This window comes from Juglans microcarpa x Juglans regia, chromosome 4D (assembly GCF_004785595.1).
Source record: "Juglans microcarpa x Juglans regia isolate MS1-56 chromosome 4D, Jm3101_v1.0, whole genome shotgun sequence".
Classification (NCBI taxonomy): Eukaryota; Viridiplantae; Streptophyta; class Magnoliopsida; order Fagales; family Juglandaceae; genus Juglans; species Juglans microcarpa x Juglans regia.
The window spans coordinates 1,513,274-1,535,150 of NC_054600.1; the positions used below are offsets into that span (position 1 = coordinate 1,513,274).

Here is a 21,877-nt window from a genome sequence, read left to right on the forward strand (position 1 = left end):
CAAACTGACGTGATTTCATCTGATCCGTTAGATTTACTTTACAATAAAAATAATTTTATAATCTGACAAATCACATCAAGTCACATCAGTTTATAAGATTACTTTTATATAATTTCTTTATAGTTAGAGTATTTTCTATAGAATTTTGAATGAGTTTACATAAGCTTATCAAGGATACAAAGTGTTAGACCTCCTCTGCATTTTCTTGCACATCAAGTTACAATATGAAATAAAGAGAAAATTTCAGACTAAATTTTATAAAAATAAACTTGTAAATATATCTAAAACTCATTTGATTATAAAGTAAATATGAAATTTCACATCAAGATATAATATCAGCTTATATGTTTATTTTTGTTTGACCCATGTATAGATATATATATATATATATATATATATATATATATATAACACTGTATCATGAAATAGAACACACGTAAAGGCCTAAAAAGTAGAGGTTAGAAGGTTTTCCAAGTCTTTGTTGCGTGAAAGAACCAGCATTGTGAACTGCCACAGAAGTCTTAATACTTATTCCTATTTATTATGATTATTGAGCCAGATGGATCAAACAAGAAATCATTCAACCATTCTTCAATTACGATATAAAAAAGAAAAAAAGAAAAAAAAATTGTATCAGATAACATGTGGAGGAGAATGTGACATCTGAAAAGTCCAAACCTAAAAACATGCACAAAGTTACTATTAAAAAAGTTATTTACTATTTAATAATTATATGTCTAAAACATTTTTAAATACGTTATATTTGTTTAGATACAATATAAAAAAATGTTTTTTAAGGTAAAAATAATATAAAAGATCGTTTAATTTTTTAAAGATTATGAATTTATGGCCATATACTTGATGGAAATAAAATCTTATAATTAAATAACAATGAAAATAGTCTAATAGGACTTTCAGTAAATATAATCAAAAAAATCTTTTCAATAATGCATAAGCAAAATATTAATACAATTACGCTCAATATTCTTAGAGCAAAGGACATTATTTAAAAGTTGTATATATATTTTTATCTATTGACAATATTCTTTAAAATTTGAATTGCTTTTCGTATTATTTGAAAAAACATGTTTGAGGAAATAAAACATATTTTTTAAAATTTAAAAATATTTTAATATATAATAATTAAACAAGTTAATTTTATTATTAAAAATTCTTTGTAATTATATAAACACCTTAAAAGGTATATAACGCAATTCCAAAGAGGCAAACCACTCAAATCGTTGTGAAGCATCAATTCAAATGCTTGTTCTTTATTTTATCTTCTATTACTATTATTTTTTTTTTTTTAAGAAACGGGAAAATTTATCATTTGTAATTGTGTTGATTTTAGGTAGGGGTGTAAATTTAAATCGAAAAACTAGAAAACTGGACCGGACCGAACCGGTTGGTTCGGTTTTGAACCAGTCCAGTGTGAAACCGGTTTCTATATTATGAAAACTGGCTAGATCTAATCCGGTTTCGATTCCGTAGTTTCCAAAATTGGACGGGACCGAACTGGACTGGTTGGAAAAATATATATATATATAAATTAAATATTTATACAAAATATTATATGTATAAGTTTTATATATAATATATAATATATGAAATAATTTTATATTATAATTTATAAATTATAACATGAAATGTTAATCTTAAATATAAATATTTGTAATTTGTTTGATTACATATTATTAATATAATTATATATAAGATAATGTTATTATAATTTATAAAATAAAAATTTAATCTTAAAGATAAAAATTTAATTGATCATATGCTTTAAACATAATATATATATATATATTAAATTATTAATAATATTTTATTATACTAATTAAGATTTTATTATATATTTTTTACATTTTAAAAAAATCAAAAAAAAGGATTAAACCTAACTGAAAATCGATAAAATCAGAGATATCAATTTAAAAAGATAACCGAAATGTAATTAATTTTAAAATATATAAAATCAATACATATAAATTTAATTTTAAATTTTACCTAAAATCAGACCAGACTGAACCGTTACACACCTAACCTAGGAACCATGAAACAAAAAGTCACACGTCGTACTACATTCGTGCCCAAGACCCATGATTCTAACATGCAGTTATGACGGCAACTTCCGGAGGCTCCGGTCTCTTTTTTTTCATGTCAGAGACTCAGAGTAACGGTATATAATTACCAAGTCTAGGGCTCTAGGCTCGTTGCTCACAATCAAACCCTCGAATGGATGCCAGTGCTCCAAAACATGCACCTCCTCTTCTTCCTCCTGATCTATCTTGGATAATGCTTGGCCTCAGGCTTTCCCAGTTTCAGTTCTTCGGTTGCCACTGACCATGAAACTCCATATAGAAAACTGGGTAATGCTCCTTGTCCATTACAATTTAATTCTCTTCGAAAGCTCATGAGAGAGAGTTCTCAGCCTCTCTTGCTTCTTGATGTCCCGACCGAATGCCAGTTCATGCTTCAGGGAATTCGGTTGCTTCGATCGGATTATCTCCGAACTACCGGGTACTTCTTCCCGCCCTCTAATTCATCGGAGGCGTGTTGGAATTCGTACGAAATTCTAATCGAAGAGTCCGTACCTGGCTTTAATTTTCGATCCACCTGTGGGTTTAAGACTAGTCTGATGTCGGAGAGTTGTATGAATGTTACAACTCGGGCGCAGTTTGAAAGCCTCATTTTTGAATCTGAATTGCAGAAAATCAGGGATAAGTGCAGCCAGTCTTTGGATAATACTTCACTTTGCGCGTCGTGTAGAGATCGTTTGTCGATCTTAAATGCAAATTTCTTTCTTGGGGCTAGAGAAGGAAATGCATCAGATTGTGCTGGTTACCCATTTGTGTACGCTGCCGCTTTTGCTAATCGATTTGGACACACTGATCTTGGGACCGCCAAGTGTTTGTTTTCGCTTGATTTTACTTCCACTTCTAGAAACAGTAAGAAACAGAGGGTGGTACTTTGGGGTGTTTTGGTAGGTTCTATAATTGGCTTATTTGGAGCAGTTTTGTTTGGTTGGGTTTGTTGGAGAAGGCACAAGAAATGGAAGGAAAAAAGGAAAAATCTTGATCCGATTGATGAGAGGGGTTTGGTTTCAGGGATGGAAATGGTTGGTGGAAGTAATAGCGTGGTTAAGTTCACATTCGAGGAACTAAAAGAGGCTACGAAGAGTTTTCACAGGGATAATATTATTGGGAGGGGAGGATATGGGGATGTTTATAATGGGACATTATCAGATGGGTCGGAAGTTGCATTAAAGAGGTTCAAGAACTGTTCTGCTGCCGGGGATGAGATATTTGCACACGAAGTGGAGATTATTGCCAGTGTAAGGCATGTGAATCTTGTTGCTTTAAGAGCTTATTGTACTGCAACAGTACCATTGGAAGGCCACCAAAGGATAATTGTCTGTGGCTTGATGCCTAATGGAAGCCTTTATGACATCTTTTCGGGCCAGTGATGAAGAAGCTTACTTGGCCGATTCATCCAAAGATTTCCCTCGGAATGGCCCGTGGGTTGGCTTATTTACACTATGGAGTGCAGCCTGCTATCATCCATAGAGATGTTAAAGCTAGTAATATACTTTTGGATGAGACATTTGAGCCTAAACTCGCCGATTTTGGCCTCGCAAAGTTCACTCCCGAGGGTTTGTCACATTTGAGCGCTCGTGTGGCTGGGACTCTTGGTTATGTTGCCCCTGAGTATGCTTTGTGCTTCTTGAGCTTTTGAGTGGGAAGAAAGCTGTGATTTCAGCTAATAGTGAAGGAGCTTTGCTTTTGACAGATTGAGCTTGGTCATTAGTGAGAGAAGGTAGAGCAATGAATGTTATTGATGAAGGCATTCCTGAGTTGGGCCTTTCAGAAGTACTGGAGAAATATGTTCTTGTTGCAGTTCTTTCTTCTCATCCACAAGTATATGCTAGGCCAACAATGGATCAGATTGTGAAAATACTCGAAAATGATTTTCCAGCTCCTTCCATCCCAGATCGTCCTCTCCCTATTCTAGCAGAAATTGCTGAAATAGAGCAACGGGCAACTTTCATGTCCAGCAGCCCTTCTTGTCACGAGACATTCTGTAAGAGTGATCATCCCATTTTAGATCTTTGGGAGAACGAGGGAAGTATACAGTAAGCAGATGCTTGGACACATTTGCTTTACTCTGCCACTGCCATACTTGTTCTATAGAGGAAATCAATACAGAGAAACTTAGTAAATTATTTTGAACCATCAGAGAAAATAAGCTAACAAAATAGCCTAGCTGTGGGCATTTTTCTGCACAAGCCTTCGTTTTCAAAGCCTGCAACTTCAAATTTAAGAAATGTGTTTCCAGCATAAGCTTGATCACATTCATCGAGAACAAATGGACTGATGTTTGATAGATTAGTTTAGATGATCTTTTGGACTAATTACTTTTTAAGTTAAAGATGCTCATTAATTTTCTTCGATGCAAATTGATTGGTTTTCCCACCTCGCATAAGGATTCTCTGAATTATTCCTTTGATTGCTTGAAGAAAAGGAAGGCCGGTACTACACTTCAAAGTCATGTTACTATAAATGAAGATGAGATAGAAAAATATAGAACATATGTTAGAGGACATTATTTAAGGTTTTATAGTTAAGTAAATATAGTTCATGAAATATATATATATATATATATATATATATTTGTAGTTTAGTTATAAGCTATGACATGATTATAATTTATAGTACTTTGGTAATTTACTTCGATTTCTTTTATTTTAATATTTCAGTCTTTTTCTTTTATATATAATTTTTAAATGAATTACAACAGTCATAAAGAAATCTCATAAAAGTAAACTCATATGGAAATATAAATGGATTCCTCAACCTACTTCCTTCAAGGTACAGACTCCTTTGGTTGAGAGGTATGCACATTGGCAAGTCAGTAATTTGATTGATGAGCATACAAGAGCATGGAACCTACCTGTACCGAGAAGTATTTTTACAGAAGAGGATATCAGCAAAATATGTAGGATTCCTATCAGCTGGAGTGGCATTTCAAATCAGTTAGCATGGAGGTGCACTAAAGATGGTCAATTTACAGTAAAGAGTGCTTATCATCTTCTTGGTGAAATGAATCTGTCATCCATAGGTCAACCCTCTACTCGAGCAAGTCGCAAAGAGATCTGGTCTAAAATATGGGAAGTTAAGATTCCAAGTGCAGCTAAGATGCTATTGTGGAGGCCTGTCATGGCTTGTTGCCAACAAATCTCAATCTCTGCAAGAGGAAAATTAGAGAATCTCCTTTATGTCCTGTTTGCAATTTGGAACCTGAATCTGTTATACATGCTTTATGGTTTTGTGCATCAGTGCAGGATGTGTGGGGAGTTTGCTCCAGGAGTTTACAGAAGGTGCAGGTCAGATTTGATACGTTCAGAGAGTTAGTGAGACTCTGTTTTCATCTCTAGCTGAGGAAGATATTGAACTTTTTGCTATTATTGTCTATCATGTCTGGAAGAGAAGGAATCTCTGTGTTTGAAGAGAAATTTGAGGACCCCTCAAAGTTGACCTGAGTTCCCAATTCGAACTCAAGTTCAGCCCAAAAAGAGCTCGAGCCCGACTGGCCTCGGCTTGGGTTTTTTTTATTTTTTATTGTTTGTATAAAATTTAATAACTAAGAAATTAGAGAAATAAAAAAAAAAAATCTAACTTTAATGAAAATTTTACAATTAACAAATAGACCTTTTATTGAATTAGAAAATTATAAAAAAATTATAAATAATTAATATGTAACTCGTTGATTTTTATACTAATAACTATAAATGATATGTCTACAAAAATGCCTACACAAAATAAAATAAATAATTCAACTTTTTCAAATCTTAAAATAAAAATTATATTAAAAAATATATTCTAACAATATTTTATTCAACTTTTTAACTTTAATTTCAATTTATCTCATCTCATTTTATCTCATCTCTGAAAACAAACGAGCGGTAATACGATACACATAATATAATAATATATATTAACATTTTATATATAGTTCCTACATACTAATATGTAAAATTATTAAATTCTACCGACTAAATATTATACAAATAATAAAATATACTATAATTTAATGGCTTAAATATTAAAATATAACATATAACTATAAAATATATTTAATATATAACCATAAGTGAAAGTGACTTAGTATAAGTGATTAACTTACAAAATATTTAATTATAAAGGTTGCTATGCTTATATTATTAACTAATATATATATATATATATATATTTATTGATGTGTAAATGAGTTTTAATTGAATCAAGTTGATGAGTTGAGTCCGGCATAAATGAGTGTATCTTAACAAATTTTAATTGTATCAAATCGAATTTTATCGAATATGTATAATTTAGCGAAAATCTATTTTTACGGTAGTTTTATTTATTTATTTTTATTTCCACTTGAGTCGAGCTTAACCGAGGGGACTATGTAACGAAGCGGCTCTTTTGCAGCCCTCCACGTAATGATCTCCTTCCAAGTGTACGTTTTTCATTTGAACACTATTGCATTCGGAAGTTTCAAATTCACATGCGGTACCCACTGGACAGGACAACCTTTGAGACATCTGAAAGAAGATATGAAAGATAAAAGTGAGGGGTAAGCTGAAAGGTAGTTTTGAACTAGGGGCTAGGTGAGACATTTTGGTAGAAGCATACTTTTCTTATATTTTTATTCATACACGAGATCATTTGTTCTGTGCATGGGAATATTGAAGGAAGTTATAGGAGAGAGAGAGAGAGAGAGAGGATGGAAGAAGGAACAACATCAAGGTCATTACTTCAGAAACAGAAGCTGGATGATAATGAGGAGTTGATCTGGATCAGCTGTGGTGAAGAAGATGAAGGTTTGTTGTTGCAGAGTGATCAATCCTCATCAACCATCACAGTTGTTGTTGTCCTTAGCACCTTAGTCGCCGCATGCGGATCTTTTGCTTTTGGAAATGCTGTAAGTACCCCATCATTCAGATCATGCACTGCTTTACGTTTTCTATGGGTTGAGGAGAACTGTACAGTTTTTTGTGTCAATACTCTCCAGACTTTTAGGTGATTTCGTCAGTGAACAGTATATAAGCAGTAGCTTTTTTACTCTCCATCCTTTGTGTCCTTAAAATTACATGTAAGACGATTACCAACTAATTACAATTTTTTTTTTGTTTTATTCTATTTTCAACCAGTAGTATATGATTCTATATATTGTTTTGCAGGTAGGGTATTCGTCCCCAGCTGAGTCAGGAATTGAGTATGATCTTGGCCTTGGCTCGGCGGAGGTCAGTATGGTTGAAAATGTGCAGGGTGGTTCGGAAAGTGTAGGCTGTGGGTAAGACCGGAGGTTTTGGACCATTACCATATAGCGGCTTGGGGGCGAGTTTTTGTGGCTGACAACGTTTAGGAATAATTTTTACCAAAATCTCATAAATTTCTTTATAAATATGAGGTGAAAAATGAAAATGATCCTGTAATTTGATGATGGCATTTATCCTCTCTTTTACAAGGGAAGCCAATCAAGTCTCATACCATAAATCCCTTGTGAGAAAATTGGGATGAAGTTGAACAAATATTTTAAGATATCTAAATTTTGATTAAACTTATATTGTAGTAAATACAAAAGAGTGAGAACTTTCTTTTATTTATGTGTGTGGTTATTTGTTATACGTACTGTTGAGGACGTGTTTCACCGCTACGCACTCCCGACCTCCTGCAACCAAAGAGTAAGAGGGCTTGGAGGGTTGAAAGGGAACCCTCTGATGCCTAAGTCAGTAACGATATGTGTAATCTCAGAGCCAAAATATTCCAGAGTTTCATTAGCGTACTTGACCCCTTTAAACAGAAGATTCGTCTTCTTGGTATCACCCGGATTAACGGCCTCACCCACTATTTGAAATTTGAATCCTGGTTCCTTTGAGCTATCCATTTGTTTTGAATGAATGAATATCTTAACGATCTCGGAATAAGCGGGCGGGTATTCCCTTTAATGATTCGACCTGAGCCCTATTGGGTCAGGGGGTGTTTAGGCCTTAAGTGGCTAGGCCCAGGGTGGCACCCCGTGGGCCCTTATGGTGGTATTAAAGTCCTTCCACATGTATTGATACGTTAATCAAAGTGGTTTATGACCAAAATTTATTTTTGTTACATTCTTTTATTTAGATATATATATTTTCTCATTCTTATTTTCTCATTCTTTGTGCATAATATGGTATTGCAGTATGCGGTTTTTGGATCAGTACTAACCATTGGAGCAATATTGGGGGCAATATTTAGTGGGAAATTTGCAGACCTCATTGGTAGGAGAGGTGTAAGTTTTTTGAACAAGTTTTTTACTTTTTCTCTAAATAATTCTCTGCTGAGCCTAATTTTTAAGTTTCACATTGGACCAAGTTTTTTTTTGTTGATTTGTATTGGTTAATCTTGTGAAGCAGGCAATGGGAGCTTCAGAAATGTTCTGCATCCTGGGTTGGCTTGCAATGGCATTTTCAAAGGTCTTGTTATCATTTCTTTTCTTTTACATCTTTTTCTTTTTTCTTTTTATGACTTCAAACCTTCTTTTTAGATACTTGTATTTCTCATTGATTTGGCTCTATATCCTCTAAAAAAGTTTGATTGGCAATCCGCTGTAGCAGGAAAGTAGTTCTTTTTTGCAAGTAACTTTAGAAGAAAAGTTTCAGAGCAGACATTAAAATGAGAGAGGTATTAAATTCCTTGTTCTTATTGGAGTTTAAAACTCAGGTTCTATACACAATTACTTGAGCATATATGCCAGGTAGGATATTGGAGATAATTTCTATTCCATATATAATTAATTTAGTGAGGGATATTGTAGGAGTTTGAGTTGGTATCTTGTACTTGTTCTTCCAAGTAGTGTCATCCACCAGTTTTCATTGAGCTAGGTTCTGTGGTTTTTCTCATTTGATTTGTCCATGTAAAGAATATTCTGTGACATCAACATGACACAGGACATATCAAACATATATTAGTGAATCAGTAATGCTACAAATGTAATTGGTGCATGATATTGTGTATGTTTTGTCTTGATTATATGGGGTGATTAAATTCTCAGCACATTTCCAGTGTTTGAATTGTCCTTTAGCTTGAATTTGTGATAGTTTTGGAAAATACTTATTTAGCCCCTTCCAGATTGTAAATTTGCAATGTTGAAATTTCAGAATCAAACTAAACTTAAATGAATGAAATCATAGAACAAAATGTGTGATTCTCGTTGGCAGGATGCTTGGTTTCTTGATCTTAGAAGATTTTTGGTGGGATGTGGAATTGGAGTTCTTTCTTATTTGGTAATTGTAATTTACAGTGTATAGATTTCAAATTTGAGCACTGATGTTACAAAGAAGTATATATACTGACACTATTCTTTTACAGGTTCCTGTTTATATTGCAGAAATTACACCGAAGAATGTCAGGGGAGGTTTTACATCACTTTCTCAGGTAACTTTCTTATACTAGATTTGATATTAAAGTTAACTCTGACGGATGTCCCTTTATATTTTCCATTTTGCAGTTCATGATCAGTAGCGGCCAAGGTCTTATATTTCTCATTGGTTCTCTTGTCAGTTGGCGCACCTTGGCTCTAATAGGTCACCTATATATTCAGTTCTCCATTGCTGTTAACACAGATAAGATAGCTGAATATGATTGGCATCTATGTTGATATTGTTTTCAGGAATCATTCCATGTCTTGTACATCTGTTTGGCCTATTTTTCATCCCCGAGTCTCCCAGATGGCTGGTGAGTCCAATTCAAGAGCTTCTGTTGGAAGTTTCTAGGTTGGCTTATACAGCTTCAACAAGTGAAAACCGAGTTTCACATTGCAATTTTATTTTCAGAGATTAAAGTTGCACTAGTATTCATTAAAGTTGCAATAATAAAGAGTGTGGTTGCCTGTAGGCCAAATGTGGTCGTGTAAAAGAGGTTGAAGACGTGCTGCAATTCCTCAGGGGTAAAAATGCTGATATCTCTCAAGAAGCATCTGATATCATAGTAATTCCCATTTCCTCCAAACTTCATGAGGCAGCTAATATCAAGCTTTAAGCTTTAACTATAATTATTATACTTTACTTGTACTACTGACATCATAAATCTTGTTCTTATTCTCATTCTCATTCCATTTTAGCAGAGTGATAAGCAATCTGGTTCACTTCCCTGTAGATATGCCTCCATTGTACCACCGGAACTTGACAACATGAATGGATTTCTCAAAAAATATCAATGACCAGCCAATGAGCATGCTCCCTCCCGCAGAACCAATCAGCCACCACCTTAGAATCAGATTCAATTCACACCATATAAAAATGTAGCTTCCAACATAACTTTAGCCCATCGAAAATGGCACAGACTTCACTATTTAGAACCTATCCCATGGCAAGAAGAGAATGCTGCCAAAAATACATCTCTAGAATCTCTCAAAACCCCACCACCTCGACTATGACCTGGATTACGAAAGCCACTCCCATCAACATCTTGCTTAAGCCAACCAGGTTTAGGCCTTTCCCATAGAAAGATCTGCAGCCTAGGGGAATAAGCAGGAATACGGCCCTTACCGAAGTGCTGCAGCATTATAGAATCCAGTACCCTTGATACAAAATGTAATTTGTAAGTTCAAGAATTAAGTTCAATTAGAAAATCTTTATCTTAAAGGGCACAGTCAGCACCTCCTCCTTTTGCCCTTCCATTTAAGCTTTACATCTTCTGAGCCATAAAAGCCATGAAACAAAGAATACAACAAACCAATAACTAGCCCCTACTGAGAAGAAGACTTGGCCTTATTAAACCAATGCATCACACATGCATGCCTGCCATTATTCAGATGGTGTATAAAACCCAACAGATCTGCAAAAAAAAAATTCAAACAGTCCTAGCAACATTACCATTGACAGGACATGATCTGAAGTCTCCATTTTCGGTTCTAGACAGCAATCACACACATATATAAGCTAAGGGTATAGTTAGACTCCGAATACAAGAATCAAAAGGATCATCTCGGTGAAAGCATTTCCACATAAAAAGTGGAAATTTTAGAAGAAAGGACTTTCACCCCACCAATTTACTCTTAGGTGGAGAGTTGTCATTATATTTATAAATTTTTGCTTCAATACAATTGATGTCATGGGCTTTCCTTATACCACAGGAATATACAGAAAACCTTCAACTGATTTCTGAAGATGGAATTCGACACCTATTCCAGAAGAAATATGCTTATTCAATAATGGTCAGTACAGTAAATTATTCACATGTATGACTGTTTCTGTCCTTTTCTTTTGTGATCTCTAGACACTTTGAAACTGTTATAGATTGGAGTTGGGCTTATGGTTTTTCAACAACTTGGTGGACTTAATGGGTTTGGATTTTATGCAAGTACAATTTTTGAATCGGCAGGTAATTTATGGGAACTATATTAATTATCCATATGGTTGATTGAGAGAAACGTGTAATAGATAATTAAAGAGATAATAGTTGCTGTGTGACAGGTTGTTCAATTAAGCTTGGGACTATAGCAGCGGCAGTAGTTCAGGTTCAGTGTAATTCTTGGAACATGTGGTATATAACTTGTTCCTTTTCTAACATTGAATGATCATGGCTCTGCAGATTTCAATGACAGCTGTGGGAGTGTTCTTAATAGACAAGTGTGGAAGACTTCCACTTCTCCTGGTCAGAACCGAGCAAATTCCTTTTTATGTCTGTAGTTATTTGACGACTCTAACACTGGAGTCTGCTTGCAGATATCTGCGGCGGGAACATGCTTAGGTTGTTTACTCACTGGATTTGCATTCTTCTTGCAGGTTATTTATGAAGCAAAATTCTAAGTTGAGCATATAGTTATTTTCCTCTAAATATTCACTGTATCCTAAAAAGGTGAAAATTATATAAGCAGGATCTTCAATGCGGGAAGGACCTCATTGCCATGATGGTACTAATTGGAGTGCTGGTAATGCAAACACCAACATGTTTTCTGATTGAACTTATGCTTTGGTTTTCTTTTTCGTTAATCGAGTTGTAGAATGTAAATTCAAAATAATCGAAGTAAGAGAAGAAAAAATCCAAGCAAGGAAACCCTCCCATATTGTTCCCCGTAAGTAGGATTGCCTGTTGATCTCTGCCAACCTATGAAATTACAACATCTCACTAACACCACAGGTCCATTTTTTACCTTTTCCTAAGCATTATTTGAATCAAACACCTATCCTTAACCCAGCCTACTTCTCAATAGCTAAAAGCAGAAGAGTTTAACAACCCAGGCACGATGAAACAAGTAATTAAATGGTTGATTGTCCTGTCCCCTGCATGGGCATACAGCAGTTACAAGCTGGGACTAGTACAAAGTTTTGACTAAAGAGCAGGTCAAACTGAGAACTTGTCAATGAACACAGTCACTATCATGGCGAGCTACATACTGCATGCATTTATTTTCCAGATAAATTAATCATAAGATTATGAAATTAGGTATACTGGGCTTCTTTTGAGCTAGGCATGGGAGGAATACCATGGATTATGATGTCAGAGGTACATTGATCCTTCTAAAACTTCATTTGAAAACCAGACTACTAAAAAGTTAAGCAGGAATGCGACATAACAGTTAAAGCATTAGCTTGAATCGAATAGTTGGCTACTTTTTTCAGATATTCCCTATAAACATAAAGGGTTCAGCTGGAAGCCTTGTGACTTTGGTCAGCTGGATTGGTTCATGGCTTACTTCTTACACTTTCAACTTTTTGTTCGAGTGGAGCTCAGCAGGTGATGCCTCCCTTATTCTGCCCTATATATCTTCCTTGATAACTTCATAAATCACTAAGTTCTTGTGTGTATTATATATATAATCGATGGTATTGGGTTCACCATTTCAGGGCCATTCTTCATATACGCAGGCGTATGTGGTATGGGGGTTTTATTTATTGCTAAGATGGTGCCAGAGACGAAGAAGCTTGCTCTAGAAGAAATCCAAGCATCAATTACTGCACAATAAGAAAATTTTAGTTACAAGTGGTATCGATTATCTATATGCATGGTTTTTTCAGAATCAGTCTATATGCAGCTGATCTTGCTAATTCTCTGTCTGGACACTATGCTTTTCACACAAATAATTTTTATCTCACTTTAGTAGAAACAGTAAAAAGAAAAATGTACAAAGAGTCAATTTAGTGAGATTATTCACGTTTTTATGCAAGCTGAGCCTCCCCTCCCTCTTTGAGATTTACTCACTAATAATCTAAGCTATATTCAAGCATATTTTACTCCCTAGTATTAAGCATGTATGTTACTATATATATGTTGAGAAAGTAATGCTCTGCGAAATTCATGTGTTGCTTCATATATCATATATAACTCATGAAACAAATGCATGCAGCCCGCATGGACATGCTAGGCTTGCTAATTTCACACCGACGGCCTCCTGGTCAAGAGAAAGTAATGATGGATATAATAGCAAAGTCGACTCCAACTCATACACGTGAAACTCATGCTGCTTGTAGTTGCACAAAAAAGTCATGGCAGGTTCAGACTTTATATATATATATATATATATATATATATATATATATATATATATATATATATATATATAAACACACTTTTGACTGGCTGGCATGCATGCTATTAACCCAAAACTCATTTCAAGCAAACATGCAACTTTATTATAATTCACTTGCTTGTGTAGCCGTATAGCTTGAACATCCTGCTTCAACCAGCTCTCAGAAAATCATTTACCTACTGTTTCCTCATCTACTCTTAGAAATGAATAAATGACTCAATTAATCCCGAGTTCCTTAAAAAAAAAAGGGGGTATTAATTCAATTTTGTGTTGGCCAAAACAAAAAATAAAACTCGGAAAGGAAATTTTTGCATACCATATTCTCGTCTTATTTTCATTTGACTAGGAATCTAGTATGAGGTGATCATGACAACTATCAATCTTTGAATTTTTCTTTTAAAAAAAAATAAAAAATGATGATACATGAGTAATAAAAGTGTCACATTTTACGTAATTCAAAGAAAGTGAGATGAAAATATGGTATGCCGCAATATTTTTCATTTGAAAAAGAAAACAAAATCATAAATTAGAAGGTAGCTTAAAAAATTGTTAGAAGATAAGGGCCTTTATGAGAGATGAAGAAGGCCAGCCTCTCATAGTCATAAATTCATAGAATATTTTGTTTTTAAAAGAACAATTAAAGATATTTGGAAACCTCTTCTTAGTAACTTAAGAAATGTAAAATATTTTTTCTTAATTCTTAAAAATATTAAGAAGACCCTACGGCTTTCAAACCTAAGAAAAATTCCCCAAATGTTTTAAAATCAGCTTGCAGCCACGAAAGGCTCATTGAGAAACGTCAAGAGAATCGGCTTCGTACTTCTCAAGTTTAATATCCTCAAAACGCAGCCTTTGGTGCTTTTTCCCCTCTATTTTGGGTGGACTGGGTTTCGCTCAGTGTGGGCCTGGGCTTATAAACTGTTTGGGCATGACATGCTTCTACGTTGGAACAGGTGCATGAGTAATGTTAAACGTCAAGAAAATATATTTGTATGTCTTATTTTTTACATACCCAACATACTTTGATGTGAAAATTTTCTTCAACATCTATGTTAAAATTTTATTAGTGTTTTGATTTTTTTTTTAAATTATAATAAGTCTCATTATAAGTAGCGTGTTAACATATCGACTTATGTGTAACAAAATTCTAAAATCAAATTACAAGATCTAGTTTAAAGGTAATGATATCTTTACATCTCATTTACTACTGCTTTATTACTCAGTTATTTTTTTTCCTTTTGCTTTTTAAATCTGAATTAAAAATCTCAGAACATGACTTTCTTGCATAATTTAAAGAAAATAAATAACTCTAACAAAATAATTATATATGTTGTAGGGGAAAACTCTTAGGTCTTGTTTGGATGGGGCGAAAGCTCGATAGAAATTATTACAGCGGCCTGCCACTTAGCTACCTAGCTAGTAGTGATGCCTCATCCATAGTCCCCCCTACCAAGCAAGCTCAATATATTAAAATTAAATGATACATAAATACATGAGTAAAGGGTAAGGGGACCCGACAAATACTCTTTCTTAATTAGTGCAGTACTATATAAAAAGAAAAAGAAATGGGTACTAAAAACAAATAAATGTGTCATACCCTTCCCTGCTAAAAGGGAAGTGGCGGTTTTTATACAATCCGAGAGTGAGGTTGTTATTCCATGACCGTAGGTCATGGTGATTGTAGTGATTGCATTTTTTCTTGAAGTGACTGCAGTTCTTGGTGCACAAACAAGTTGGTTCTTTACCTATTCATTCTTCTATAGTAATTATAGCCATATCTGAGCGTGATAATGAAATGATATATCAGCTCCTTTCAATCCAAGTTATTAAAGATGTTGTTTTTCCATCCCTGTGAATAGTAGTCCTGGTCCAAATGGATTTTCGTCAGGTTTTTTTCAAGCTTGTTGGAGTATTGTGGAGAATGATGTTGTTTGCGCATTCCATGATCTTTTTTTTGAGGTGCTGAATTGCCTCGTTTTTTTACTGCGCCAGCTCTTGTACTTATTCCAAAGGTTGAAAACTCGGCGTCCTTTGATAAGTTTAGGCCGATCAGTTTATGCTTTGTATTCTATAAAGTGTGCTCCTAGATTCTTGTAGATCGTTTGGCTACTATTTTGCCTTGCATTATATCCTAGGAACAAGATGCATTTATTAAAGGAAGGAGTATATTTGAGAATATTAGTCTTACTCAGGAGATGGTTCATTGTATTAATAAACCTATGAGGAGTGGAAATTTTATCCTTAAAATTGATATGGCTAAAGCTTATAATAGTGTGGATTGGGAGTTTTTGTCCTATGTCTTGGTAGGTTTCGGTTTTTCTGAGGTGGTGGGTAAATTGCTTCGACAATGTGTTACAACACCTTGGTTTTCTGTTGTGATGAATGAAGTATCCAAAGGTTTCTTTAAAGGGGGTTGTGGGTTGAGGCAAGGAGATCCTCTTTCGCCGTACTTATTCATTATGGTTGAAAAAATGTTATCTCGGTTGTTGAAGAAAGTGTTTGTGGATAGTAAAATAAAGGCTTTTGATCACCCTCGGAATACTCCGCTTATTTCTCATTTACTCTATGCGGATGATATTGTCATTTTTTCTAATGGTGGTAAATCTTCTCTTAAGTCCATTGCTGCTATTTTAAAAAAGTATGAGTTGTGGTCCGGACAATCTGTTAGCAAAGAGAAGTCTTTCATTACTTTTGCAAGATATATTCCTCTTGCTTGGTGGTGAGTATTGCTGCGGATGATAGGCTTTGTGGAATGATTTTTTCCATTTAAATACATTGGGGTTCCTATTATTTCAGTCAGGTTAAAAGCTATTCATTTGGATGATTTGATTGGTAAAATAAAAAAGAGATTGGAAGGATTGCAAAATCGATTTCTATCTACTGGGGCTCGGCTATTGTTGCTGAAACATGTGCTTTTGAGTTTATTGATTCATCTCATGCCTGTTGTTCAAGTGCTTTTAACAATTTTGAGGATTTTAAATCGATATTTCAACAATTTTTTCTAAGGGACGGTTGATGGTAAGCTGAAGAAACATTGGTTGGCATGACAGATTTTATGTCAACCAGTAGGAGAAGGAGGAGTGGGTTTGAGGAAGTTTCAAGATATTCAAAAAGCCTTGCATATGAAATTTGCTTGGAAAATACTTGTGGATAATTTTTTGGGGTCTAAATTCTTTTGTGCAAAATATATTCGTAATAAACATGTTTCCTTGATTGATTGTAATAAGGGGTCTCGGTTTTGGAGATCGGTTATTCATTTTATGCCAGATGTGCTTCTTTTGTCGAAATGAAGTGTTATGGAAGGAAATATGTCTTTTTGGCATGATAGGTGGCTTGATGAGGGGCCATTGATGTAGCTATAACCAATAAGTAAGAGACCGAATTTGGTAATAAAAGAGTGCAAACTGGATTCTGGTTGGGATGTTGGTCTGCTTCAACGTATCGTTGAAAAGGATAGAACAACTGAAATTTTGAAGGTATTGAGTAAGTGTCGCAATGGGGCAGATTGTTTGGTATGGCTAGATAGTTTGGATGGTAAATTTTCTACCAAAAGTACTTGTGATTGCATTCGAATACAAGTGCCGAAAAATAGATGGTCAGATTGGGTGTGGCACTCTTGTTTGTCAAAAAATATGCCGGTGACTATGTGGAAGGCTATGCTTAATGGTCTTAGTGTTGATGAGTGGATTAAATCTGTTGGGGTTCCTCTAGCTTCAAAATGTGACTGTTGTTTGCATGGAGACTATGAAACTCTAGAACATGTGCTAGCTAAGGGGGATCTTGCCAAAGAAATATGGAGAAGAAGCTATATGTTAGTGGGGTTGCTATTTTTGGAAAGGAAGAGCTGGAAAGATATGGTTGAAATATGGTTCCGTAGGGCATCTTGAACATCTCAAACAGGTCAGCTGATTGGCTTGTTAACGGGAATTATTATTTAGAAGAGGCGATGTAGAGCTTGTATGGAAGGTATAGCTGATAAAGTTGCTACAGTTTGGAGGCATATTGTGTACTGGGCTTCTCGAATTGGGGGGAAATTAAATGCAGGAAGGTGCCTATCTAAAAGAGATGAAGCTATCTTAATAGCCTTGAATTTTCCTATTAAACCAACCAAGAGAAGAGTGCTAGAGTTGGTGTACTGGAAGAAGCCGAAAGCAGGTTGGATAAAGCTCAATACGGATGGATGCAGTCGTGGGAATCCAGGTGCTGCTAGTGCAGGTGGTGTGCTGAGATGTCATGAGGGCAAGCTTTTATATGCTTTTGCAATATCCGTGGGGTCTGGTTCATACAATTTTGTAGAGATGATGGGTTTGTTGCATGGCCTTAGGCAGGTGAAAAGACTGGGAATAGCTTGTGTGGTGTTGGAGCTTGATTCTCTGCTTGTTGTTAATTGGATCATAGGAACATGTTGTAATATCTGGTATTTGGAAGACTATTGGAATGAAATTCTGGAATTGCTTCATCATATTGATTTTCGAGTGCAGCATGTTTATTATCAGGGAAATAGTCCGACATATTACTTGGCACGTATGGGTGCAGATGGCATCTCAAGTTCGTGGGATAGCTTAAGGGAGCTGTCGAGGGAGGTGAGAGGCTTGTTGAGATTGGATTATTTGGGTTTGCCATATCTGAGATTGTGATGTTTTTTTGTATTGGGATATATTGGTGTTGTTGGTATGGTTTGGTTTGGTTGAGTTTTTGTAAAGGGATTCATTTGTCAAAAGTGAGGGTTCTTTAATAAAGTACAACCTCTGTTTTTTTTATTTTTTAAATTCAACAACCTCGTATTCACGATCATGTGGCCAAATAGGAAAAGTACTTTTATAATAAAAAGCAATATAAAAAATCCAAACTCCATCATGTTATATGTCGTCGCAAAACTCTACATTCTCACAAAGGAGTATATGTAATTCTCGCGCCGGAGGCAAAAGTAAAAAAAGTGGGGCTCATTAGTTGTGGCGGAGAGAGACTGCCAAGGGACCAAAGAGAGGGTGATGATTGTTGGGCACCAATAGTTTCAATATTTTACTAAACTCTCTAGATATAAGAGTATTCTAACAAAATCTAGAGAAAACATTAAGGAAAATAAGGAAAGCGGTAAGATAGAGGCTAAAATGAATGAATTATAATTTGGATCAACTCCAATAAACTTTGAAATCTATCACAGCGCGTGGAGCCACACGTCTATCTCCTTGCAACCACAACAATCAGGTTTGGAAGATCTAATGGTGGCAAATTTGTTGGTTCGACACATGTAGCGAGGAAAGCTCTCGAAAGGGGTGGCGTGTGAGGTACATACGCATAGGGATTATTACAAAACCGCCACTTCTCTCCAAAGAATTGGCAGTCTAGAAGCCTTCTTGTACCACGCGTGCCCCTTGGATATTGCTGGAAAACTATAAATATACTATTTTTCAACGTTAAAAAAAATAAATAAATAAAGCAACTAAGAAAATGGAGAGCAGCTATAAGAAAATGGAGTACCTCCACTCCGTCGTTATAAAAAAAAAAATTTTAAAAACACATCAGAATTGAGCTTTGTAGTCTTTTCGGAGAGAGAGAGAGCCATGGGATTGCTTGCCTGTAGTCAGCGGAACGTACTAAGGTAATAATGATGGGAAATAAATCAGCCACCTTCTCCGATCATCCTCACCAAACCATAGATTCTACTGGAAAATTACAAATCCAAGTCAGATTTGGACTTTGGAGTTTTTTCGATGTGAGAGAGACCCATAGCCATAGGTTTGCCGTTTGCTTGCTTGTAGTCAGCAGAACGTATTAACGTAATAATGATGGGAAATAAATCAGCCACCTTCTCCAATTATCTTCACCAAACCTTCGATATTGCTGAAAAATTATAAATCTATCTTTTTCAACCTTCCAAAAAACTAAGCAACTAGAAAATATGGAGGCTTCCCCTCCTTTCCGGCAAAAAAAAAAAAAAAAAACCAGCCACCTTCTCCAATCATCTTCACCAAACCATATTATTACCATTAATTAGGAAAAAAAAAATTTATTTAATCAATTACTTCAAATAGTATTGAGAAGACATAAAGATCAATTTCAAGATCCTATTTTTCTATATATATATATATTTTATAATTTGACGAGAGTTAAATTAGATACGTGGATCACATGATTAATTATATTAAATTTTGTCAGTAAACATTATAGATTCTAAGGGCCGTTTGGTAATATAACTATTATTTAGTATTCTTAGATATTTTATTTCTAAATATCACTTAAACAAAAATATTTTTAAATTTTTTATTTAATCATTGTAATGTTTATAAACTCTCAAATAAAATATAAAAACAATACTACTTTTTCAAATTTTAAAACGAAAATAATATTAAAAATTTGTATTCAAATAATTTTTTTAACTTTATAGTATTCTTATTCAATTTCTTCTATCTCATTTTCTAAAACTTTATAAAAAAAATTTAACTCAAACAATTTTATTACTATTGAGAAGACATTACCGATCGATTTTTAATAATCGATTGTGATTTTCTAGTAATCTTTTTAAATTTGAAGTAGTAATGCTAAATAGAGTATTAGGGTATTATATAAGTTCTGTGTACTTCTTTAAAAAAAAAGTGAGGTTCAATATTAAAAAAATTATTTTTTATATAGATTCTAGATTTACCTTTTTTTTTTAAAAGGACTAGTCATGCGCGACCGCATGACTTATACACTTTAAAACTGTAAATATTATTTCTTTTACTATAAATGAGTCTATATATTGTGTATCTATCTTTTTTGACTTATAAAAAATATTAAAGTAAAAGAATCGTAAAAAAAATTAAATATGTAAATTATAATGTGCATAGAACATTAAAATCCTTGGCAAGTAGTTTGGAGTAGTTAATTAATTAATGACATACCCCACCAGCTAGCTAGCAGTACCGCCTACTCATGACCATGCACCTTCCCTCAGCTCTGCCTAATTAATCAAGATATATACCAAAACCTTTTATCTTTAATTTCGTAATTAAACATGACGAGTATGCATGTTTGCTAGTCTTTCAAGCGAAAAATACGTTCATATTTCAGATAATTTGAAACGTTCAAGAAAAAGCGCGATGTGATCGGCAACGTTTCTATACCTATAAGTTTAGAAAAAATCTATTCATCATCTCAACTTCCATCATCCTTACATCATTCCATTATGTAGCATTAGATGATAAGTTCACAAGTGAAATGTAATAAATAATTTCTAATCACTTAATGACACATCATAAGTTGATAAAAATTAAAATGATGAATAGTATTACTCATAAGTTTATAACCTGTATAAGCACTTCTCGAGTTGACATGTCAGCCACGTACATCATTCGGTCTTATTTTAATTAAATGATTATAAAATAAATCACTTATATTTTTTCTTAAAAAAAATTGAAAGTGCATGCAAATAAATATGAATTAAGTAATTTTGAGTTTTAAAGATTATTTGTTACTCTTCCCCTTCGATCCATTCGGCCTATCTTAAATCATAATCATAAGACATAGAAGAAAATTAAAGGTCATATATATATGTGATCTACAAAATATTATAGATTTTTTTTTTTTTATATATATATAAAAATAATGGAGTTAAAAAACAACCAATTAATTCATTCTGGTGAGCGACTAGCTATAGGTTCCATTTATGGAAAAGTTTGGTCTATCTTATTTCACTATAAATTCTAGACAGAATTTCAAATATATTGGTGACGAAATTAAATGTTACACCAACATATATACAGAATCATCAACCACTTCGATTCGATCCACTAGAGACAAGGATAAATGAAAGGGGTTTCTTGCATTGGATTCGAATGGATGAGATCAGGGATCGATCATAAATATATATTAATTGCATGGCTGCTGAAAGTTGCATGGGACCATTATTAATGCATGGTAGCGTACGTATATGTTGGAATCTCGGTACAACAAAATTACTGCATGCATACAAGTTATCCAACTATGATCATTACAGTACTTCAGAATGTCATGTGCTGCTACTGTCAGTTAAAAAAACAAAGAAAAAAACATTATTATTCATCAACCGTTGATCCTGGACTTCGAGTTCCTAATATTCCGGAACGAGGTGATGATCATGGGTTGGGAAATAGCCAAGCAAATAGAATAATAAAATATCATGCACAGACACAGTCCATCTTCCTCCCTCCATGGCAAGAATTGTTCTTTGTGTGCACGTTTGTGTGTTTCTTTTGTACCCCTAAACATCGAGTTCGGCTTTAGTCTGCGTGTTCTATCCGGCCATGCACCGCTGGTAATTGTCTTAGAGGGTAGGTTGTTTTATTATGGAAGGGATTATCAGAATAAC

The 21,877-nt window shown here is 34.3% G+C and overlaps 1 protein-coding gene and 1 pseudogene across 1 annotated transcript; both read left to right on the forward strand.

Annotated features, from left to right (window-relative positions):
- Positions 1 to 2,249: 2,249 nt before the first annotated feature.
- LOC121261514 lies at positions 2,250 to 4,216 on the forward strand (annotated as a pseudogene).
- A 2,434-nt stretch (positions 4,217 to 6,650) lies between these two features.
- On the forward strand, positions 6,651 to 13,118 carry LOC121261515 (sugar transporter ERD6-like 5). Its single transcript, XM_041163938.1, has 18 exons — positions 6,651 to 6,960; positions 7,220 to 7,282; positions 8,218 to 8,307; positions 8,432 to 8,491; positions 9,236 to 9,301; positions 9,387 to 9,452; positions 9,526 to 9,601; positions 9,688 to 9,752; positions 9,912 to 10,004; positions 11,152 to 11,232; positions 11,315 to 11,399; positions 11,492 to 11,535; positions 11,610 to 11,672; positions 11,744 to 11,803; positions 11,896 to 11,949; positions 12,465 to 12,524; positions 12,641 to 12,755; positions 12,866 to 13,118. Exons 1-18 carry the CDS (start codon positions 6,763 to 6,765, stop codon positions 12,982 to 12,984), a joined length of 1,458 nt encoding a protein of 485 aa, XP_041019872.1. The 5' UTR covers positions 6,651 to 6,762; the 3' UTR covers positions 12,985 to 13,118.
- Positions 13,119 to 21,877: the final 8,759 nt, after the last annotated feature.

Excerpts from the sequence above, each read along its gene's own strand:
- LOC121261515 (XM_041163938.1), top strand. The coding sequence starts at position 6,763 with ATGGAAGAAGGAACAACATCAAGGTCATTACTTCAGAAACAGAAGCTG. Across the intron at positions 8,492-9,235 it reads TTGCAATGGCATTTTCAAAG|GATGCTTGGTTTCTTGATCT; the intron begins GTCTTGTTATCA and ends TCTCGTTGGCAG. Across the intron at positions 9,602-9,687 it reads GCGCACCTTGGCTCTAATAG|GAATCATTCCATGTCTTGTA; the intron begins GTCACCTATATA and ends TATTGTTTTCAG.